The 25,024-nt window shown below is 37.4% G+C and overlaps 1 protein-coding gene across 4 annotated transcripts in view; it reads right to left on the reverse strand.

The window, feature by feature from the left end:
• The window catches only part of b4galnt4b (beta-1,4-N-acetyl-galactosaminyl transferase 4b), a 130,699-nt gene that overhangs the window by 39,548 nt on the left and 66,127 nt on the right, over window positions 1-25,024 (reverse strand). For 3 of the 4 annotated variants that reach the window (XM_048185162.1, XM_048185164.1, XM_048185165.1), the window contains 4 exons: window positions 14,896-14,994; window positions 5,013-5,108; window positions 4,586-4,676; window positions 118-218 (listed from right to left, as the gene is read on the reverse strand). In XM_048185162.1, coding sequence (XP_048041119.1) covers window positions 118-218; window positions 4,586-4,676; window positions 5,013-5,108; window positions 14,896-14,994 — 387 coding nt within the window. Of the gene's footprint in view, window positions 1-117; window positions 219-4,585; window positions 4,677-5,012; window positions 5,109-14,895; window positions 14,995-17,874; window positions 17,925-25,024 lie in introns of those variants that run through there. The other variant, XM_048185163.1, reaches the window with a different exon arrangement.

Below are 25,024 nucleotides of genomic sequence, written 5' to 3' on the forward strand. Positions count from 1 at the left end.
ATGACAACAGACAACAGAGACTGTAACTCCTCTCTAGCACAGATGCACAGGACACAATATCCAGGCTTGTACTATTCAGAATTGAATTGAAAAGGAGCCATGTATCATAGTACACACCTGTCCCACATACACCAGGAGTCGGGCATTGAGTGGACTCTCATCTGAGCTTAGCCACAGTTCAGAGTTATCATCCGATGCTATTGCGAACTGGAAATCCCCTAAAATAAATAATTTATCATTTACAGAGTTGTACAGTATAACCTTATGACTGACCTGCAGGTTCTCACTTTTAAGCTTCCTTTGATAACATGTTGTTTGGCAGGTATCTCGCAGCAGTCTATCACCCAGTGGTGCTAGTGTCTTTATTCTGGCTGTCTGAAGTACTCTGGTATATACCTCAAACTGACAGAAGCTCTTCCTTCTCTTATTGTTTTGTGAGCTTGTGTGCCACAGTCAAAAGCCTGACTCAGCGACCCTAGTTATTTGCTAATGAAAACAATCTCATAACTTTTCTCCCGCAAACATGATCACGCCAGCCAGCACCAGGGCTCATATAGTCGTTCCTCACAGCAGCTTTTTCTTATCAGGTTAGGCAGAGTGTGCAGAATGTGCTGACTGCAGGGGATCTATTGAAATAATGGTTTCTGTGTGCCTTTAGACGTCCTGTCAGCTTTGGCAATATTCAGATTTCTTACACATCAGTCAAGCCTGCTTTGAGGAACATTTTAAACACAAAGCAACACTTAATGTGTATGTATTGTATGTGTGAGACGCTACAGCACAAAGGTTTGAGAAGATTTTAGAATTGGGCATGAATCACTATTAATATTCACCATTTTTATTTAAACAGAACACATTTTCTTACATTAAAAAAGAACTCATAGTTATTACCGATGATAAGAATTCTATATTGCCTGTGTTTGTGACTTATGGTATAAAGTAACATACCAGATGTTTCACTTTTGAAAGCGCTTCTGAAACAATGTCCTATGGACAGATGACAAAACTCTTTCTATATATGCACAGTGTACAGGTGCATCTCAATAAATTAGAATATCATGAAAAAGTTATTTTTTTTCTGTAATTTAATTCAAAAAGTAAAACCTAAATATATTCTAGATTTATTAGACATAAAGTAAAATATTTTCAGACTTTTTTTGTTTTCATTTTGATGATTAAAGTTTGCTGTTCATCAAAATAACAAAATCAGTATCTCAAATTATTAGAATATTTAAATTCCATTCTCAGGGTATAAATACTGGGTTTAGGTCAGTAATCCCAACAGCAGTCATGGGGAAGTCTGCTGACTTGACTGTTGTCCAGAAGACGATCATCAAGACCCTCTACAATGAGGGTAAGCCACAGAGGGTCATTGCTGAAAGAGCTGCCTGTTTGCAGAGTGACTGGAAGGAAAAAGTGTGGTAGGAAAAGGTGTACAAGTGAAAGGAATGACAGCAGGCTTGAGAAGATTGTCAGGCGAAGCCGATTTAAGAACTTAGGAGACCTTCAAAAGCAGTGGACTGAAGCTGGAGTCAGTGCATCAAGAGCCACCACACACAGATGTCTTCAGGAAATGGGTTACAACTGTCACATTCCATATACCAAGCCACTTCTGAGCCAAAGACAACGTCAGAAGTGTCTTACCTGTGCTAAGGAGAAAAAGAACTAGGGTCTCATTTATAAAGCGTGCGTACGCACAAAACGGGGCTGGAAACGTGCGTACGCCAGTTCCCATGCAAAGGTTGTGATCTATAAAAAGAAACTTGACGGGAGAATGTGCGCACCTTTAAGCAAACTTTGAGCCGTGCGTACGCACATTCTGGAGACAAAAGTGATATGAATTGAGATAGTAGATTGATCCAGTGACACGCTGTTTTAATGACAGTGAGGAGCGCTGGGAGCACAATAATTCCTCTTTAAACTAAACTGCAGATGTTATGACAAAATATTTTTTTGAGAATGACGATCAGTGATGCACACTTAACTTAGATATTATGGAAGACACTGCTGGATTCGGTGGTCGAACGGTCCATTGTCCAGTTTTAATAGGTCCAATAATATCTTACTGTACAACCACAGCTGCAGGAGGTGTTGATGTCGTGTGAAGGATCTTCAAACAATTACCATTTGAAGGATATAATTTGAGGAAAACGGTTAGATTTGCACGTTTCCTTCTTAAAATACTTCAGTGAAGCGCTGAGAAAGACAATTGTATTTACACTGCAATAAATAAGTAGGCCTATCTGTTTCCACTAAAAAATATAGCCTATAAACTTCCTAAAAGATATGTTCACCTTATCAGCAAAACTGCATAAATTTGATTTGAATTGTTTTATACTATTCAAATACTATTTGGCCAGTGGAAATGAATAAATCAACTGTATATTAAAACCTTTATCTTAAGTATTTAATACAATTTTGTTTTAATGGATATTTTGATATATTTATTCTAAAACATAAAGAGGATATTGGATGATTTTTTATCAATGTAGTGTATGGCACAAATGCCATTTATAGTCTGTATCTAATATTTTACAATGTCTTGTACCTTTAACGGTGTTAACCGTGGATGTCACGTGGATGGGAATATGCATGGAAATGATATGCAGATGAGGTTATGCATAGTAAAACTAGGAGTCATAATCTCCATATATGGTGATTTCGGGGAGGAGACAGGGTGGAGATGCACATACGCACAATCTTCCGCTAACTGGGATTTATAAAGGGATTTGTGCGCAGGTTCTGGCGTACGCATGGTTTTATAAATCAGAATTTTTTTTTGCGTACGCAGAATTTAGCTTTTGCGCATACGTACACTTTTAGTAGGGATCCTACGCACAGTTTTATAAATGAGACCCCTGGACTGTTGCTCAGTGGTCCAAAGTCCTCTTTTCAGATGAAAGTAAATTTTGCATTTCATTTGGAAATCAAGGTCCCAGAGTCTGGAAGAAGAGTGGAGAGGCACAGAAACCATGTTGCTTGAAGTCCAGTGTGAAGTTTCCACAGTCAGTGATGATTTGGGCTGCCATGTCATCTGCTGGTGTTGGTCCACTGTGTTTTCTGAAGTCCACAGTCAACGCAGCCATCTACCAGGAAATTTAAGAGCACTTCATGTTTTCTTCTGCTGACAAGCTTTATGGAGATACAGATTTCTTTTTCCAGCAGGACCTGCCCACACTGCCAAATGTACCAAAAGCTGGTTCAATGACCATGGTGTTAATGTGCTTGATTGGCCAGCAAACTCGCCTGACTTGAACCCCAACAATGCAGATGACCTGAAGGCCGCTATCAAAGCAACCTGGGCTTCCATTACACTTGAGCAGTGCTACAGGCTGATTGCCTCCATGCCACGCCACATTGATGCAGTAATTCATGCATAAGGAGGCCCAACCAAGTATTGAGTGCATAGAAATGAACATACTTTTCAGAAGCCTGACATTTGTGTTTAAAATATCCTTTTTTTTATTGATCTTATGAAGTATTCTAATTTATTGAGATAGTGAATTGGTGGATTTTTGTTAAATGTGAGTCAAAATCATCACAATTAAAAGAACCAAAGACTTAAAGTACTTCACTCTGTGCGCAATGAATTTATTTAAAACACAAGTTCCACAATTTGAGTTTAATTACTGAAATAAATGAACTTTTCCATGACATTCTAATTTACTGAGATGCACCTGTATTTGGAGAAGACTCCAGTCCAAAAAAAAAAAGGCTGGAGGCAATATATGATATGGATCTGCTATGTTGTCCAAGTTAAATCATAAAATGCTACAGCTGAATATCAAGCCTGTTTATGATCGCAAATTTAATACAAGCTGAATCACATAGCATGAAAAAAAAAAAAAAAAAAAAAAAAATATATATATATATATATATATATATATATATATATATATATATATATATATATATATATATATATATATATTTTTTTTTTTTAGAATGAGTATTAAATTCAGTCCATCTATTTTAAAGTAAGATATTCTGATCACAAGCCAAGAGTTAATAGGTTGTAGAGACTATTTTTACACAATAGGAAAGACTGGTTTAGTTACTGAACCATGCATACATTATTGTGCATTTTAGGAAGGAATTAGAAATTAAATGAGCATGTGTTTGATTTTAATTTTGATTTTGATTTAATTTTGAATTTTGATAAAAACAAATCCATAATATATCAAAGGGTTCATAACCCCAGTGAAAAAAAACTAAACCAAAATGTTATGTAATGCAAGATATTTAAAGTGTACACTTGCAATAGTTCCATTTTAGCACAATCAAATATACTTAAGTATATCTTTATTTGGATCTCAGCAATACTTCCGGACTAACTAAAGTGCATTAGTACATAAATATGTAAACATATTTGTAGTATACTTAGCAATATATATATATATATATATATATATATATATATATATATATATATATATATATATATATATATATATATATATATATATATATAATGAAATCATTTTTGTTAAAATTAAGGAAATCATTAAGGAACTACTGTATTTTTTATCATAACCCTTGATGAAATCCTTGTAATATGACAAAAACCTTTATGAAATACACTAACCATCTTTGTAAGGATGAATGAATCCAAAGACTCTAAGGCCATAATTCTTCCACTTTGGAGCCACTGCAATTTTCTTCACTGTGGTCCTAGTCTGTGGGGAAGAATTAAATATAAAAGCATCTGTAGGCTTATTCACTCTTAAACCCAAGGCACTAACACTAATTCACAGAATCACACCTCAAAATGACTTCTAAGAAGAATAAACAGACAGCTACAAAACACTGTGAAAATAAATTATATTAGCTCTGTCTGTAAAACATCCTGCCTCAAGCAAATATTAGGCCAACATTTAGGTTTTGTTAATGAAAAAATGAAAATGATATACTGACTAGTATATATATATATATATATATATATGTATGTGTGTGTGTGTGTGTGTGTATAAAACTCTTTTTTTCAATGTCTGAGCAACTTATGCTGGTCTTACATGTGGGTAGAGAGGAAAATGAAGATTCTTCCTGAGCTGGGAGATAGATGAGCCACACCAGTCTTCAAACACATGCAGATTGGCCTGACCTTTATACTGATAGAGAACAAAAAAAAAAGAGAGAGAGAATCAGACTTTACTTTATGTGTAACCAGTATTAATATGAAGGAAAAAGCAAATGTCCTGTGATTAAAAAAAACTGTAAAATAAAATAAAATTGGCTAAATCAACACATGATTTATAGGTGAGAACAAGGCCCCAGGCCTTCACACAGATCCAGATTGTGCACAGAACAGCCGACAAAAAACATGTCTGAAATTGGATCTGTGAATATGCCGCTACCCTAAGGCATGAGAGTGATGAGTTGGTTAGAGCTAACCGTAAATGAAATACAAAGTTCTGTCATGAAACTCTAAATGGGACATGCTAAAAGGTCCTTTAACTCAACTGCTCCTAATCACAACATTATTTATAGAACACAGCTGATTGGTTCCTGCTGTATCAGTAGCCAATGAGCTTGCATACTCAACCTTCAAATACATGGGTAGCATTTGCCTTAGCAGTGCAGCATGCTTTCAGAAACTCTCCACCCTCCCCAGCTCCACTTGTATATGTCTGCTATGGGTAATTCATGTACACTATATTGTACAGCAGCAGCATGTCTTACTTCCTCACAGCAGCGTGTCATGTATGTAGTGGCAGTAGCAAGTCCCGTACTTGCTCTGCAGCAACAGCAGCTTACAGCAGCGGCAATACAAGCAGCAGGGTCATTCCATGTCAATTTGACCAGAGGTCGTCAGCTCAAATGTTTGATTTTGTTCATATTTTTTCTGTAGTAAGACAAATATAAATAGTGATGAAAGCCAAAATATTATGTCACAGATTAATATTTACTGAGTAATCCACTATTTTGTAGAGGGGGGTCAAAATAAAAAATTTTACCTGAGATTTGGAGCCAAATTAGGGGTGTAAAAATTATTTTATGGAAGATGGCAGCATCATTATTTTATTTTTGCACAGAGATTGGTTGGTCTAATTGTAAAATCTGTTATCTTTAGCAATTTTGTGTTTTTTTTGCCTCAAGTTTGCATGCCTGTAACTCAAGAATTATTAAAGATATCTTAATATCCTTTTAGATTCTAGTTCTTAGCAATCTTTGTTTCATTATAAGCCAACAGTGACAGTTCAAAAATGGCAAAAAGCTCTTCTTGTGTTTTTTTGCCTCAAGTTTTTCCCTTCAGAGACTGGGCCACAGGGCAGTGTTCCAACATGATAACGACCCCAAACACACCTCCAAGACGACCACTGCCTTGCTAAAGGAGGTCTCCAGACCTAAACCCTATTGAGCATCTGTGGGGCATCCTCAAACAGAAGGTGGAGGAGCGCAAGCTCTCTAACATCCACCAGCTCCGTGATGTCGTCATGGAGGACTGGAAGAGGACTCCAGTGGCAACCTGTGAAGCTCTGGTGAACTCCATGCCCAAGAGGGTTAAAGCAGTGCAGGAAAATAATGGTGGCTACACAAAAAAAAAAAAGACACTTTGGGCCCAATTTGGACATTTTCACTTAGGGGTGTACTCACTTTTGTGGCCAGCGGTTTAGACATTATTGGCTGTGTGTTGAGTTATTTTGAGGGGACAGCAAATTTACACTGTTATACAAGCTGTACACTCACTACTTTACATTGTAGCAAAGTGTCATTTCTTCAGTGTTGTCACATGAAAAGATATAATAAAATATTTACAAAAATGTGAGGGGTGTACTCACTTCTGTGAGATACTGTATGTTATGCATTTGAGTTGATAGAAAAACACAAGCTACATTTCTAGTTCTTCAGATATTCCTCTTTAACTTATTAATTTACTCATGGAGCTGCATAAAGATCTCCATATCTCTGGTGAATGGGAATGGGAATGCTAATAGATACTTTTCTCCAGTTACTAGAGACCACTTTGATTTTAACATCAATTGTAATGTAAACTATGTAATAGCCTTATATCAATAATATGTTTTTCTCCTTAGAAGGAAAAGTATAATTATATTTTGGCATGATAAGCTGGATGCGACAAAATGCTCACATTTATCAGAGTGATTAATCATCTATTGGATACGCAGCAATGCTTTCAGAAAACACAAATTGTCATAAACAAGAACATTGGGCAATGTATTTCGAGCAACTTCATGCTCACGATTTAATGAAGAATTTATGAGTTGGTGCAGCAGTGGTGGGGTTTAGCAGGAAATGCGTGCGCCTATGCAAATTTTCATGCACTGAATTCCGCACTACCCTTTATCTTTCTCTAATGCTCCTGGTGGTGGCGGTGACAGAGATAGGCATTACTCATCATGCAGGTGAGCTCACATTAGATTGCTCTTGCCCCTTCTGTCAGTCGTTTAGGTCTTTCTCCGCACAGCCACATTTAAATATAGCCTCTATAATTACATCTGGTGTGGATGGTTGGATTGGCATCCCACCCATTTACAGGCAGACAGGACGCCACAGAAAACTGAGCCATCTTGGGGATGCTTATAGCTGTCACAGGCACACTGGACTGTACCACTTCACTGCCACGGCGCATTCGCACATGGCAAGGGTTCAGTTCAGGGAAAAGAAAGAGTAAAATGTGGTCACAGGTGGTACGGTGAATTTAGCTGTAAGCATTATCAAGTGTACTATTTAAATTTTCATATGCTCAGAATAGATGAATAACTGTCACCCTGGTTTGTTTTGTGCAAGGGGAAACAAGGAGAATGTGACAGCATATATATAAAAATGAGCAGCATAATACAAATGCACCATAAATCATGAAAACATGGGATTTGCAACCATAATCCCCCAGAGGTATGATAAAAATATCTAAATGGTCTCATTGTGTATCAGTAATAGACTTGTCTGTACTTGTTAGAATAAAGTATGATTTAAATACCAGTGAATCTTGTGTTGTCACACAAAATTAATAGCATTCATCTTCCCTTTATCTCTGAATTATAAGTAACTCTAAAATACATTCTGAGGTGCTTGATAAGGGCATCTTAAGCTGCAACATATGGAGTGTAAATGAATGGCCCGAGATCTTTTGTCAGAGTCATCTCACTGTGCTTCGAGCCAAAGCCATGATGATATATTTCCCAGCCTGGTTATTCCTACTGGCCATATAATAACATTCAATAATACAGAGACGAAAGCACATAAATCAATTGATAAAAACAGAGGTTATCTCTGCACTGGGGCATTTTTTTCTCTCTGCTGTGTATCATCTTGGATAAATATCTGACAAACAATTGATACATATCCAATGAGACAGATGAACAGGGCAGCACAAGGACTCCTGTGTGACGTTGCTCCGTTGCTATTTCTGGTATTTGACGCTCCCTAAATCACATGCCTCATAAGAGCTTCTGTGCTCTCTTAACTTCCTGGAGGGTTCGCCCACACCTGACACTTCAACGTCGAACAAGGAGCTCATCTGTCACGGGCCCAAAGGAAGGGGGCCTCAGGGGCAGGGTGCGGTCAGGGACCCTCTTTGATCATTGTCTCTTCATTATCACAAAGTGTCCGGTCTCCTAGCCTGCTATGGCAATGAGAAGGGGAGAGGAGATAAGGACTGTTGGCTTATTGATCGGCAATACTAGAGTCTGGTTCAGTGTTTTCATGGTAAAAAAAGAAAAGAAAAAGAAAAAAGCTACACAGCAGCAGCTGGCTACAATATTGAAGTTCCTTTATGTATGGTATATAGTAGGGATGCACCAATACCACTTTTTCCAGAATGAGTCCGATACCAATACTTTAATTTTTAATACTTGCTGATACAGAGTACCGATACCTGTATTTTCATTTCATTTTTTAATTTTTAAAAATATTGGGCAGAGAAACCAAAAGAATATGAATCAATTTAGTTGGCTTAGCAAATAGACATTTCCTTCAGTTATTTGCATGCCTAATTATGCCTGTTAAAATGTATTATAAGAGCTTCTGTTACTTTCATTTTTCATATTATTGCTCTATCATATTTTATCTTTAATTTAATAGCACAGTGAATATTTAGAGCTGCTCCAGCTGGGTTCAGTGAGTGATTTTCTCTTTGTCTTTTGTTGTTAGATTAACATTGAAAATAAAGAAAACATTAGGTTTATTAGGCTACTTTCACTTTAAGAGCTAAACATATCCAACATGCTGTTACACACATTTTCTTTCTCTTTCTGTTTACGTTCACTTAAGACATAACCGACTATGTTTCACAAGGATACTTGTCTACACGTGCCTTTTGACAATTTTGAGTGAATTTGTCCGTTTAAGTGCAAGAAGTCATGAAAGAGAACTGTCTGAGAGGCAGCTTTCTGGGTGCACACATCGGATGTTTGCGCACATGAAAACATCATGTGATTACTGTACTGCCTTTCTGTAACAACGTAGGGAACCATTCGTTATACATAAATCATGTAAGTTCATGTTTTTTACTTGCACAATTTAGTTTTAATTCAAATGACGCATGTGTGCTGAGTGAACGATAAGAATCAAGAGCATGCAACAGAAGTGTTCTCTTTACTGTCAGTTAATGTTAGTAATATGCCTCTCATTTTATTTTCTTTGCCATTGCCATATCTGACCAAACTACAAACTTTCTAGCAATGTCTGTGAAAAAGGGATATGTGTAAAAGGTGTAAACATTTAATTTGTTATATATATATTGTTAATATTCTGTTAATTAAAATCATTTATTTCACAGACATCCTTCTCCGATATATCCAATCTGCTCTTTGTTTGCTCCGTTGTCTGTGTTTCTTTGTCACAAGCACTGTAGGCTGGTATCAGTATTGGGCCGATACAGATACTGTTATCGGTGCATCCCTAGTATATACAGTCCCCTCCAAAAGTATTGGAACAGTGAGGACTATTCCTTTATTTTTTCTGTAGACTGAAAACATTTGGGTTTGACATCAAACAATTTATATGAGACAAAAGATCAACATTTCAGCTTTTATTTCCAGGTATTTACATCTGGATCTGATACACAACTTAGAAGATATAACCTTTTGTTTGAACCCACCCATTTCTCATGTGACCAAAAGTATTGGAACATGTGACTGACAGGTGTGTTTTGTTGCCCTGGTGTGTCCTATTACATTGATTATTCAAACAATAAATAGCACTAAATGTCTGCACTCAGTTTCAGATTTGGGTTTTGCCTGTGCAGACTGCATTTATAGTTAGACGTGTAACCAACATGAAAACCAGAGAGCTGTCTATGGGTGAAAAACAAGCAATTGTGAAGCTGAGAGAAGATGGAAAATCAATCAGAGCCATTGCACAAACATTGACCATAGCAAGTACAACCATTTGGAATGTCCTGAAGAAGAAAGAAACCACTGGTGTACTAAGTAACAGACCTCGAATGGGTAGACCAAGAAAAACATCAGCTGTTGACGACAGAAACATTGTGAGAGCTGTAAAGAAAGACCCTAAAACAACTGTTAGTGACATCAGCAACAACCTCAAGAGGGCAGGAGTGAAGGTATCACAGTCTACTGTCCGCAGAAGACTTCATGAACAAAAGTACAGAGGCTACACCAGAAGATGCAAACCTCTCATTAGCAAGAAGAATAAGAAGGCCAGGCTGGAATTTGCCAAAAACTACAGAGACAAGCCTCAAACATTCTGGGGCAAAGTTTTATGGACTGATGAGACAAAGATTAACCTCTACCAAAGTGATGGAAAGGCTAAAGTTTGGAGAAAAAAAGGATCTGCTCATGACCCCAAACATACAAGCTCATCTGTGAAACACGGTGGAGGTAATGTCATGGCTTGGGCTTGCATGGCTTCTTCTGGGACGGGCTCATTGATCTTCATTGATGATGTAACACATGATGGCAGCAGCAAAATGAACTCTGAAGTGTACAGAAACATTTTGTCTGCCAATTTACAGAAAAATGCAACCAAACTGATTGGGAGATCCTTCATCATGCAGCAAGATAATGACCCAAAACACAGTGCCAAAGCAACAAAGGAGTTCATCAGAGGCAAAAAGTGGAAGGTTTTAGACTGGCCAAGTCAATCTCCAGACTTAAACCCTATAGAGCATGCATTTTACCTGCTAAAAAAGAGACTGAAGGGAGTAACCCCCCAAAACAAACAACAACTGAAAGAGGCTGCAGTGGAAGCCTGGAAAAGCATTACAAAAGAAGAATGCAAAAGTTTGGTGATGTCAATGGGTCATAGGCTTGATGCAGTTATTGCAAGCAAAGGATTTTCAACTAAATATTAAGTCTTATTCACTTTAATCTATTTTAAGTTAATCTGTTCCAATACTTTTGGTCACATGAGAAATGGGTGGGTTCAAACAAAAGGTTATATCTTCTAAGTTGTGTATCAGATCCAGATGTAAATACCTGGAAATAAAAGCTGAAATGTTGATCTTTTGTCTCATATAAATTGTTTGATGTCAAACCCAAATGTTTTCAGTCTACAGAAAAAATAAAGGAATAGTCCTCACTGTTCCAATACTTTTGGAGGGGGACTGTAGACATGTTGCTTAAGGGTCATAATTTTTTTTTTTTTTTTTTAAATGAATGTAGATGCTATGAAAGCATGTTTAATTATATATGTTCCCTTTCGAGGGAACTCTATGCTGCGTTGAATGGCGCTATGGGCATGCGTCCCGCGTAACCTGGTGTCGGAGGCACGTGTGAAACTAAGCTATTGGCCGACACAGTGTGATGATGTCACAAGGGGCGCCCAAGCATATAAAGAGGGTGCTCGACTCAGTTTAAACTGGCACAAAATGCAAGATCGCAGGTGGCTGCGTGGATGAGCAATACCTAGAAGGGCATAAGTGTCCAACTGTGGTGAGCCACAGATCTGCACACTGAGGGCGCAGTCTTGTGGAGACACTTATATTCTGTTTGGGTGGCGAATATAGCCTTGAGTTATTCGAATGTAGAGGGGCTGTGTGAGCATGGGTATGGGACTAAAGGGAATTTAGTGAGCTATCTCTCCCCAGGGACATCCTGATCATTAAAGGCTCCCGTTTTGCCATTGAAGCCACGTCAAAGGATATCAAGTCTAGTTGGCAGAGCACATGCAGCGGCAGGTCAGGCCGGTGGTACTTTACATACGATGGCTGTATTGCAAGCCTACCAAGCAGACCTATTGAAAGACCTGGATCAGGGAGAGCGATTATCCCCAAAAGCGGTGGCAGAGCTGCGTATGGGCACAGATCTAGCCCTCCGTGCCACCAAGGTCAGGCATATCAGTACAAGGTCCTTCCCTTCTGGCTGTCCCTGTCTCTTTTAGGGATGGTTACTGAAACCCGGTATATTAAACAGGGCCCCGGGGCTAAATTATGAAAGACCGCTGTATCATTAAAGGGTTAGTTCACCCAAAAATGAAAATTATGTCATTTATTACTCACCCTCATGTCGTTCCACACCTGTAAGACACTTCGTTCATCTTCAGAACACAAATTAAGATTTTTTGATAAAATCCGATGGCTCAGTGAGGCCAGCAAGATAATTAACACTTTCAGATGCACAGAAAGGCATTAAAAACATATTAAAAACAATTCATGCAAGTACTGTGGTTCAACCTTAATATAATAAAGCGACAAGAATACTTTTTGTGCGGCAAAAAACAAAAACAAAATAATGACTTTTCAACAATATCTAGTGATGGCCGATTTCAAAACAGTGCTTCAAAGCTTTACGCTTTTAATCTTTTTTTTTTCTTTTCAAATCTGTAGTTCAGATCACACATCACACTGCCAAAGTCACGTGAACTATTGAATCAGTGCTGAAGCGCACACATAAAGCTTGCCGCAGTACACCGTTAGAAGTAATGATTGTGAATGTGTCTGGGAAAAACAGCAAGGAGATTGCTTTAACATTTTAATAATTAATGGATAAACTATAGTTTTTTTGTATTTTTTGGTGCAGTGAATGATATTGACTTGTCATCTCTGCAGTAGTGCACACACTTATATGCACGATTCATACGGATTACATAACTTGAGAATATTTGTTTTCCATTCCATTTGCAAGTGTTCGCACCGGCGCCTTCATGTTAGATGTCAGGCAATAAGCACGCTGCTTTCACATTCTGCACAAATACTTCAATAGCCCACATTTTTATCAAGTTGAAAGTAAAACGTTAAAGCGAGCGGCCATGTAAATTTGCTACTACTACTACATGTTTCAGATGATAAGCCATATTTGAAGTCAATGACTGATAGGTGAGCATTTGGATGTCCTGCCCGATGTACTGTAATTACCACATAGACCAGCTCTTAACAATCCGTCTGTCACAGACTGCATGACTTCGCCACATTTTTTCCTGCAACTAAGCGACTAAAAAAATTTTGGTTGACTAAGCCTCTTCTCGTCAACTATTAGGGGGAACCCTAATATATATATATATATATATATATATATATATATATATATATATATATATATATATATATATATACACACACACACACACACACACACAAAAAAAAAACTTTAAGAATACCGTTAAAGTACCGAATCGATAAGCAGTATCGTTAAGAGTATTAATATTATAAAAACCTTAACGATACCCATCCCTAATCTCTTTGCATCTTCACAGTAGTCACAGAGGCCGCGCTTGTGGGCATTCGTATTCTCAATTATTTCGATGACTGGCTGATTCTAGCTCAGTCTTGAGATCTATTGTGCACATGCAGGGACCTGGTGCTCAAACACATCAGCTCAATGGGACTTCAGGTCAACTAGGAAAAGAACAAGCTCTCGCCAGTGCAGAGCATCTCTTTTCTTGCAATGAAGTTGGACTCAGTCTCTTCTTTGACTGCGTGTCTCACAAATGAGTGTGCCCAGTTGGTGCTGAATCCTGCAGTTTTTCAGGGGGAAGACAGCAATTCCACTGAAACAATTTTAGAGGCTCCTGAGGAATATGGCTTCCTACATGGCCTTGATGCCATTCGGGTAAATGCATATGAGACTGCTTCAGCACTGGCTTCAGTCATGAGATGGGCATGGAGCTGTGGTATGCATCGCATGGGTATCACGTTGGTCTGCCAATGGCACCTCTCTAATAGACATCTGCAGAGAATCTGGGCAACACCTAATACCTTCATGAGATTTTACAATCTCCAGTTTGAGCCAGTTTCATCCGATGTGTTGTCAGTTATAAGCAGGTCAACTGCAGGCAACTGGCCGGGTGCTCCAATTGCACACAGTGCCTTTCTCATTCCCTGAGGCTATAATGTGTGCTTTTTGTCCACATGAGTCCGTTGAACCTGGATGTATCTTACCATTTTCAGAACCCTGCGGCAGTCGAATTCGGTGGAGGAATTTAACTCCAGGCCCAGTACTCGTGATGCATGCCCTTTTGGTCAGTCCATATACTGGAGCTAGGTGCCCATATGTAATGGTAATCCCATATGATGTACTGATACGGTTTCCCTGACAGTAAACCCATGTATTCCCTTGGAAAGATCTGTTCCTACAACGATCCTCCCAGAGAGTCTGTAATACTACTAATAGTTGGCTGTTAGTTTTAATGCCAGAGTGTGAAAGCTTGATATTCAGGTGTCTGTGGGTGTATAATTCAGTTATATATAAATGCAGGATAGCAGGGCTAAGCAGAACTGGCTGGTTCATCATCAATACAGCTCCTGTTGCTCTCTTGTCTTTTTGGCCACCTGTTCATGTAATTTTAGCACGATTCCTGGTGGGATGCAGAGCTATGGGAGGATGAGCCTCCCTAGGGAAATCACACACAATAAGAGAGATTCACAGCTATATTGCACACTGTCAGTGTGGTTTTAATAACAAAGTGTATCCTACACATTTCTTCTGTGTAGGAAACTAAAGTGTATGTTTCTAACACTATAAAAGCATGTTTTACCTCTGGTTTCCATGGCAACCTGAGGAACTTCTGGCCGAGGAGTCTGTGCATCTCAGCGTTGGCACGGCTCTCCTGAGCAGATTCATTGAGCTCTTCCCTCTGAAACAGCAGGAACAAGGAGTGCTCAGTGACCCTACATAAAGAGATGGCTCATAGACATTTCCGCACAACACTCAGCGGCTGCGCTATACTACTAATCATATAATGCCAAAATACAGTGTTTAGTGCAGCTTCAATCAAGAAATTAAAGATTGATTAGTCCTTTTTTTCGTCAAAAAACCAACCAGATGACACTGAATTAAAACAAAGTCCAATTGTGTTTAGCTTTATTTAAAGGTACACCATGTAACTTTTTTGTTCAAAATGTACACTATTTATATGAGTGAGTACATAATGAATCCATCTTACAAACAATGTTTTGTCTTATCCTGAATCACTAAGGTATGCCTATTATAAGCAATTGTATTTTAAACCCTGTGGGACAATAACCGCTGCGGAGAAATCCAGTTACCTGCGTGACTCGTCATATACTGTACATAAACAGAGAAAAGTTCTTCCACAAGATACATGCAGTTTTGTTTATTAAGATAACAGTTTACCATTAACTATTTATCACAATCTGTGTAAATAATATGACATTTGAAAATTTGGAGGACTAATTATTCAGTGTAAAACATTTATTGAATGTTTAATTAAAATGTGGACTTGCATTCTGACTGCAAATCTAAAACTGTTTTAGTGCATGAAACCCTCAATAATATTATTTACAATTATTCATTTATCGGATGCTTTTATCCAAAGCAACTTGCAAATGAGGAACATCATAAGCATTGAAAGTAGGCTGCAGAAGATATAATTATAAAAAACTGTATGATGTGGCTTTAAATATTCAACATTGTTTTACTGCAAAAGCCTGTTTGAATTACAAAACACATAATCTATGTTTCCTAAATGCAAAATTATATAGCACTTTTCTAAAACTAAACACTATTCATCACACAGTCAAAGGAAATATTAGACATCCATAGAAAAATGTTCTATAAATAAGACTGTTTTTACTCTACATTTCTTGCTGGTCTTGAGATTTAGCAGGGCATGTGCAGGTTTTCTCTATAATCCCACTCAGCCTTTCTAATCCTCCACATAGAACTGTGAATTAGCCCCTATCAAAACAATGACTGAGTGAAGCAGATGAAGAAGTACTCTAGACATTACGCAAAATGTTTCCATCCAGGTGAGAGCCACTACAAATCACATTTAAAATGACTGGAAGAGTTCCAGCACCCAATAACAAGCAAAAGCTTCCTTCAAAAGCCCTGTCTGTGAATGAAACTTTGATATTAAGTGCTAAAAGCAGGAAAAGCACTTAAGCTCCTGCTACTGTTTCTATCATGTTGAGTGGGTAGGGGTTAACGAATTGCACAACCAAATTTGTAAGTTCATTGATGTCTACAAAAAGGTTTGATAAATTAAATTGTTGGAATGGGAATCTAATATCTGTACTCAGTTCGCTGAGTAGGCACACTTTGACAGAGGTGTGTGTGTGTGTGTGTGTGTGCATATTAGTGTTTACACTTTACAAACATAAAATGCATCAAAAATGAAGCATAGAGAGAGGAGTAATGTAAACGGTCACATTTATTTGACAGTTCTCTATTAAAAACCTTCAGAGATTTGAACAGTAACAACAAGGCAATGTTTGATCCCACTATAGAAACCCGGGAAAAAGAGGCCATATTCATCTGTATGCCGTGAACAAGATAGTAAAGCTCACAAACGCCTGTCTCTCACACTCCTCCATATTCTGCAGCCTCCATGTTCATACTGACATGAAACATTATAAATCAGCTGCCTGGCTACACACACCTATGATCAATCAAAGAGGGAGAGAAAGAGAGAGAGGAAAAAGAAAATCCTTCAGAAATCATTTGTGTTTTAATGTTATAATTTTTTTCAGGATTTGATCATTCAAAAGTTAAATAATAGAATTTTAACATTCGTTACCATCAATGTTCCCTCTAATTTTTTTTCTCGCTGAGCAAAACTTTTCTCTGTTGAGCGCACATTTTGGCCACCTGAGCAAAAACTTACTTTATCAGACCTGTACAGTGAACGTAAACACACACACAAAAAATTGTTTTATCATGCAACTGTAACATTTAACTTTAATGTGCCGTTTCTATTTTATTTGACCCTTGATGTAACTTAGTGATTTATTAAAAATATGTTTGAAATTAAGCAGTTCAGTCACTAAATTAAGCACATTTTAGGTTACTTGAGATTTTTTCACATTGCTGTATTAACTGTACCAGTCTTTACCAAGAAATTCTATTAAAAAATAATTTCTGTCCTCCTGCAGGACAGTTCAGTTCTTTATAATAATATAATATGAGCAGTTACAATGATGGTTTGGGACAATCATAATGTGTTTTTGTACAGTCAATTATTAGCAACAGACAGTGTTAAACCATCAAAATTACATGTTTATTGCTTATGAAGGAAGGAAGGAACCCTAAACAATCCCCTTGTGAGATCATTTTTTTATAAGGCTTACATTATAATATAATAAAATATTTAAGTATTTAAACTGATATACAGTATTATATCAGTTTAAATGCTTCCATTTGTTTTAATATATTATTTAGTGAAAACAAACTGAAGCATTTAAACTGATAGCTAAATATTTTTAAGAAAAGTGAACGTCAACTCTTTTATAGTTATCTAAACATCCCTGAAACCCACAGCTCCACCACACACAAAAATATATTTAAACTGAGGTATATCACTGATGTATTTTGAGTTTGCAAGCTACACCTGTGGTGGGTGTGTGATTGTAAATGTCTCAGAGCATTCTGTGCCCATCATCCGTTATTTCCACCACTTTTCATTAAAACATGACGCTTTATTTCACATTTCTTTTGGTTTCGCGTTGCCTCTCGTATTGATGTATTTAGTCCGCAAACATTACAGTATTCTTACCGCGACTGATTTGGCTCAGGGTCAGCCAGCTCACACGCGCTCAATCGTTCTCTTTCTATGAAACCTGTAAACCGCATTCACCGGTTCCAACTCTATAGCGACAATAACTCTATAGCGGTTGTCCAGAGCACTGCAATTATTTCTCATTTAAACTACTACAATCATTTTCATGTCTGTTCTCTGCGCGGCAATTATTTCTTCTGCGCGGCCGCGGCTTCAGAAGTGCGCGGCCGCGCACGCGCGCAGCTTAGAGGGAACATTGGTTACCATCACTTTTGGTCAATTTAATGCATCATTAATTTGGGTATTGGACTACACTGGAGGTGCTGTATGTTTTTCATTCAAAAAAACAAAACAAACAAAAAAAAAACAACTCATGAGAGTCATTTATTCTGCAATTGTTTTGTGCTGTACACAACAGTGCAGGAAACAGAGTATTTTAGTTCAGTATTCTGTCTGCATTGCCTTCAAGACAAATTAAAGTCACTTTCAGCTAAACAAAATAATGAAGACAAGCCTAAAAGCACATCTATCCCAATTAAGCTATGTGCCCCCGTCATGCAGTCCAGAAGGAAGGCTTCATCCCAGCTAATGGTGTCCAAGCAATCAGCCTCCCTGATGTTCTGCAAGCCTAGTGTTACCCACTGCTGTCTATGTGTTTGGTTGATCTGACCTGAACGTGAGACCGAGGGCAGGACTCATAAATTAGCGAGATCTGGATCTCCTCTCCGCTCTCTGACAAGACAGAAATATTAACCAGATGGCTCCCACAAACACCCTGGAAGCAGAACCTAGGACTATCAGCAAGGTTAATTAATTCTCCTTATTTACATTAGGGGAGGGGAGGGGCGGAAGAGAAAATACAGTAACACTTTACAATACGGGTCCACTAATATGCATTAATTCATGCTTAACTAATACACAGATAATCATGTGTTAATGTATGACTCTTGAAGAACTAAACCATTAATTAATGATTACTGCATCAGCAACTAATAAAGAGTCTAAATGATTAATAGATTAAGTAATATATGAATTGTTATTAATTAAATGTGTCATAATGTAATGATTCTTTCATAACATATTTTATTAAAGCTGCCTCTTTGTCGCCATCTCTGTTTGAAACCTGCAATTGCAGTCATATGCGGAACAGTTATCTGTGTGCGTTGTGCCTCGGCACAGCTCGTCAGCGTGGATGAATCTAACGTTTGCTGCGGTGTGGATCCTGTATTACAGAATCACAGATTCTACGTCTTGAAAGTATGACCAATATAATAATTTTCACTGGAAAATATCATCTGAACAAGTAAGTAACATTTCTGCCACTTTTGTTCTGACCAACTGAGGAAAAAAGCATTAGGCCTACAATAAATTGCGCTGCCAATGATAATTAAATCTAACGATCACTTAGCTCGGATCACATCAAACCGTGCAAATTATTATTACTGTTATATTGTTCTCAAATTGTTACATTTAACAACATCAGCATTGCATGATTTCAATTTCTGTAGCCACTCCACGGTCCAAAGTCTGGATTACAATCCGCCATCAAAATGATAAGTTTAATTATTTCAGCTGCTGTGAGAAAAGACTATAAATGTGCCGCTACCAGCAGCATCCTCACGTGATAAAACCGACTAGCCTGGACTCCTTCCTTTCTGTTTATGGACGTGACGTAATGAGGCACTGCTGCATGCTCGAATTTCCCGCGGAAATCCACCATGTCGCTCTTATTATAAAACATTATTACAAGCTTACCGTTGTGAATCGAGACAAGATAATTAGATGGTTTTGAACACTGGCTGGTTATGTACTTGCTCAAAAATAATTATTAACCAAAAAAAGTTACGGACTGCAGCTTTAACTAAAATTGTAAGTTAATGTGTTAACTACAACAATGGGTTGAAGCCATGTACTTCAACTTACAGTAGTCTGCTTAAATTAATCATTAAGCAATGATTTGAAAATGTATCATTATGTTATGACTTTACTTGTTGAGGCACATGACTATTAACTAATTGTTAAAGGGTTAGTTCACCCAAAAATTACTTACCCTCATGCCGTTCCACACCCATAAGACCTTCATTGATCTTCGAAACACAAATTAAGATATTTTAGTTTTTTTTTTAGTTTAGTTTTATTTTATTTATTTTAGTTTATGGATCTTGAGAGAGGAAATGTCATTGCTCCCTATGGAGGCCTCACGGAGCCATCGGATTTCAACTAAAATATCTTAATTTGTGTTCCGAAGATTAACGAAAGTCTTGTGGAATGGCATGAGGGTAAGTAATAAATGGCAGAATTTTAATTTTTGGGTGAACTAACCCCTTAAGTAATATGTCATTAAAGGGTTTTGACACATGCAGTGATTGTACTGGACATGACAGACCATTGCAAGTTCATTTGTCCTTCATAACAGAAGTGACGTTGTGTTGTGTTGTGTTGTGTTGTGTTGTGTTGTGTTGTGTTGTGTTGTGTTGTGTTGTGTTGCGTTGTGCCGCATCCAGTGTAGAATCACTATCATTGATTATAATGGGTTGTATTCTCTTTATCCGGTCTTGACATAGTGTTACGAAATAGCAGTGCCCGGCCACATGTTCTCAGTGTTCCACCTTTGAATCCTAGACCTCAAGCTTAACTTGACACATTCCTGTGCCATGAACAACAAGATTCTGGATGCCACAGTTCATCTGGTACAGTGGAATCACGATTGTCGTTGGATGGAAATTGAAATCCATGGCTTAGTGTAGATGTCAAAACCATAATGACATATTACTTAACAATTAGTTAATAGTCATGTGCCTCTAAAGTCATAATATAATGATACATTTTCAAATCATTAGTTAATGATTAATTAAAACAGACAACTGGAAGTACATGGCTTCAAACCATTGAGGTAATTAACACATTAACTTACACTATTAGTTAATAAAATATGTTATTAAGGAATTAATACATTATGACACATTTAATTAATAACAATTCATATATTAATTAATCTATTAATTATATAGAAACTTAATTAGTTGCTGATGCAGTAATCATTAATTAATGGTTTAGTTCTTCATGAGTCATACATTAAAACATGATTATCTGTGCATTAATTAAGCATGAACTAATGCATATTAGAGCACGTATTGTAAAGTGTTACCGAATATGCTTATTTATTTTGAGTTTTGAAAGACAATATAGGGTGAGTTTAGGGTAATCATAATTTTTTTACTCCAAACCTTTTTTTTTGGTGTTTTGTATGGCAATACAGGATGGTAAAAGGTAAACGGTAAGACACTGTACATTATTAATCCCTTCCATGATCCCCCCCATTCCAACTAATTAAAATGGACAAGATGGAACTGGATTAAATATTTTGACTGTTGCAATCCCAATCGGACTTATGACCTGTAACACTGCCTGAATCATAATCAAGCACTGTTCGCTGTTAGGCAGAGGAGAACTGGCCCCCCGACTGAGCCTGGATTCTCCCAAGGTTTTTTTCTACATTTTTGTCACCTGTTGGTCACCTGATGTCACCTGTTGGAGTTTGGGTTCCTTGGCGCTGTCGCCTTTGGCTTGCTTGGTTGGGGATCTGCCTGCACTGACACTAGTGTATGTGAACAGAACTGAGCTGAGCGATGACATCACTGTTTTCTCCAGTGCTGATATATAGATAAATTACCTAAATTAATAACTATTGATTTTTACAATGGAATGAATCAATACTGAATTTATTTAAGACGGTCAATGACACCATTTTCTTTAAGAGCTGCTGTGCAGCCAAATTTATTTGCCAATTATCACTGTTAAGCTGCTTTGACACAATCTGCATTGTAAAAACCGCTATAGAAATAAAGGTGGACTCGCCTTGCCTTGACTTGACAAGAAAGAAGTAAATAAAGAGAAAAGGTAAAAGGGGTGGGTGTAATTGTTGGAGATAGGCATGTGAATAGAGCCTCTATGTAAACCATAATGTTTCCTAAATTGAACCCAGATTTTGATGGAACTAGTGACTACAGGATTATTTGAGTCCCTGCTTGGAACTAAAGAAAGTTGAGATCAAACAAGAGAACACACAATAAAGAGTACACTTCGGCAAAGTTTCTGTATGCATTCATAGTGGACAGTTGTCAGAGTAGCTCTCCCTGTTCCAAAAGAGAAGTTTATTATCCATTCATTTTAACCAATAAAAAAGTGATTCCAAATTTCAGACACAACTTTATTCTTATTTTGATAGTTAATTCTATGGTTATTTTAATGACAAATGTCTCTCAGCTCCACTTAACGCTAGGTTCTTTGATAACAAGGTTATCTTTCCCTCACAACCAAAAACACACATCTTTGGTGACATTGTTGATTTCGTGGTCTAAAAACAAAGTGATAAATCTTTCTCGAGCAAGTCATCAATGCCAATGACTTCCGTAACCCGAATGAAGCACGCTGATGGGCGTGCTCTCGCTCTGGTTGATGTGTGTGTACGTGCACTCTTCCGGAAGAAGTGCCCATACAAGGAATTCCACCCTTTATTATGTAATACAGGTCCATACTCGGGGAAAAAACTCTCAGAAACATGTAGGAAATGTATGTATGTACTCCGTCATACATCCAACTCGTTTTTTGAAACTTTGGCCATGTTTAGTGTAATTTAGTTCAGTGTAAATAAGTCAGAATGCATGAAATAGCTTTAGACCCCCCCTTTCAAGAGGCACGATGGTGCTGGACTGGTAGGTAGCATTCTGGATCCTAATAGAAGAGAGGAACTGAGAGGAGGCCCAGAGGCCTGGAGGGCTTATAAGGGTCTTCCTTAGGGGCCCCGGTCCTGGAACGAGATTTCTACTGGCCCTCTCACCACCCACAACCCACCTCTCACTCATCACCCCGGAATTCGCAATAATGCAATGACCAGTACAGGGAGCCCAGTTTACCATTCATTGTCAATACTATAGATAATCCTTTTTTTATACCCTAAACAGGCAATGTGACTCAGGAGTTACATACTTTTCAAAATGCAGTAAATAACAGCATGAGCAACATATAACTTAATTTTCTTTTTCAACATCTTAAGACAATGCTCACAATTAATATTAGCAGTTGTTTTGCATTTTTTCTGAAAAAAAAAAAAAAAAAAAAAAAAAAAAAGATTAATATAGATTTACTTTTCACAAAATCTGAATGTCCTGCACCAATGGCGCCCATATTGGATTTAGGTCAGGCTGACTAATTGATCACAGAAAACTTGAAACAAATCATGTGACCAGCATACTCAAGACAGACCAGACTATGGTAAATGATAAAAGGATTTGATGAAAAAAATCTTTCTTATGCCCCAAACAACACAATAAATACTTGTGACTCATGGTTCACGTTGCCTGTTTTAGGGTTAAAAATGTAATGATACCAGCATTTCCCCCTAGCATTTTGAGCCTTGTTGAGCGGAATCTTAAACACCTCTGATTGGCCATTGTGTTCACGTGCTCAACAGACATGTCTGTGATTGGATACATTGATAAACATTCTTTGACCCTCTTCACCCAGCACTTACACAGATTCACACTGGAGTGTTTGAAAGCAGGCATCTATCAACAGATCCCTAATATATCCACTGATAGACACCTGCTTTCAAACGTTCCCATGTGTATCTGTCCAAGCGCTCGGTGAACAGCATCGAAGATGTCTATTTACAACATGTTTTTGAAGCGTTGATCATTGCAGCCAATCACAGACATATCTGTTGAGCTCGTGAACACAATGGACAATTAGAGGTGTTTAAGAATCCGCTCAAAAGAGCTCAAAATGCTAGAAGGAAATGCTGGTATTGTCACATTTTTTAAATGTTAAAATCGACTTGGTACTGAAGTCAGTACTTTTGACAACACTACCGTCTTTAGATTAAATAGTTGAGTAAATGGGCTTGAAATGTTAGGTTAAAATTAAAGGCATAGGAGCAAGGGACAAACACGTCTACTTCACTAGCTCTCTTTACCAGGAGCCTCCATCATAATGTTTTTGGCTGGGGACTGTACACACAAAGATGTTCATCCACAAGAGACGATTTTCCTGCCATTAATCAGGGGACATACTGTAGAAGCAGACAAATTGACAGTGGGAGCACAACTAGCCCTGCTACAAAAGAGTCCACATATGAGGATAATAGGAGGAGGACAGAGACTCACAGGACAGAAACTAAAAAGAAAAGATGGACATATAATTGGGAAACTCTTTAAAAGCCCCTTCCTAACATTCTGTGGTTAAACTTTGTCCTACTTGTTATGACAATTTGACAAAGAATTTTTTTTTGTAACAAAGCTGAGCAGACAGAAGAACTAAAGAAAACACACTATGACAATGAGTATGTCTGTAATGAGCAAACAAGACAAACATTAGAGTAGCCTTTGTTAAAGGTAGATACATCACCATTTAAAAGTTTAGGGTCAGTACTTTTTTAAGAAAAATAAATGCTGTTCTTTTTTACTTTCTCAAATAATCCTAAAAAAAATGTATAGTTTATAAAAAAAACAAAACAATATTAAGCAGCACTGTTTTCAACTGTTTTCAAATGTGATGATAATAAGAAATGTTTCTTGATCACCAACTCAGCAAATTATATAACACATATAATGATTTCTGAAGGATCATGTGACACTGAAGACTGGAGTAATGGCTTATGAAAATCGAGATTTGCCATCACATAAATTACATTTACATAAAATATATTAAAATAGAAAACTTTTATTTTAAATTGTAATTGTATTTCACAATATGAGCGTAGGATAAGGTGATATAAGATGTCTTTCTGTGCAGTTACCGTGTGTATGCATAATTAAATAATAATAAATAATGATTTAAAACAATTAGAAATATATGACCTGATTTTGATTTTGGTTAAAGATGCAACAGTCATTCTAAACATGAAAAACAAACAAAAACTCTGCTTCACTACCAATGCCACATGCTTTTAAAGTCATCTTTTTCATGATAACTAAAAACAATTCAGCCATCACATCTGCATACTCTATTAAAAATGAATTCATAACTTTGTGAAAAACTTTTCATATCTCCAAAATAATAATAACAATAATTGCTAAAACACATTTGTTCAGCCCTGTGAAAACTGGCCTAAAACTGTGACAGATCCTGAGTGCAAAGCAACATAGGG

The sequence above is a fragment of the Megalobrama amblycephala genome, linkage group LG3 (genome assembly GCF_018812025.1).
Source record: "Megalobrama amblycephala isolate DHTTF-2021 linkage group LG3, ASM1881202v1, whole genome shotgun sequence".
Classification (NCBI taxonomy): Eukaryota; Metazoa; Chordata; class Actinopteri; order Cypriniformes; family Xenocyprididae; genus Megalobrama; species Megalobrama amblycephala.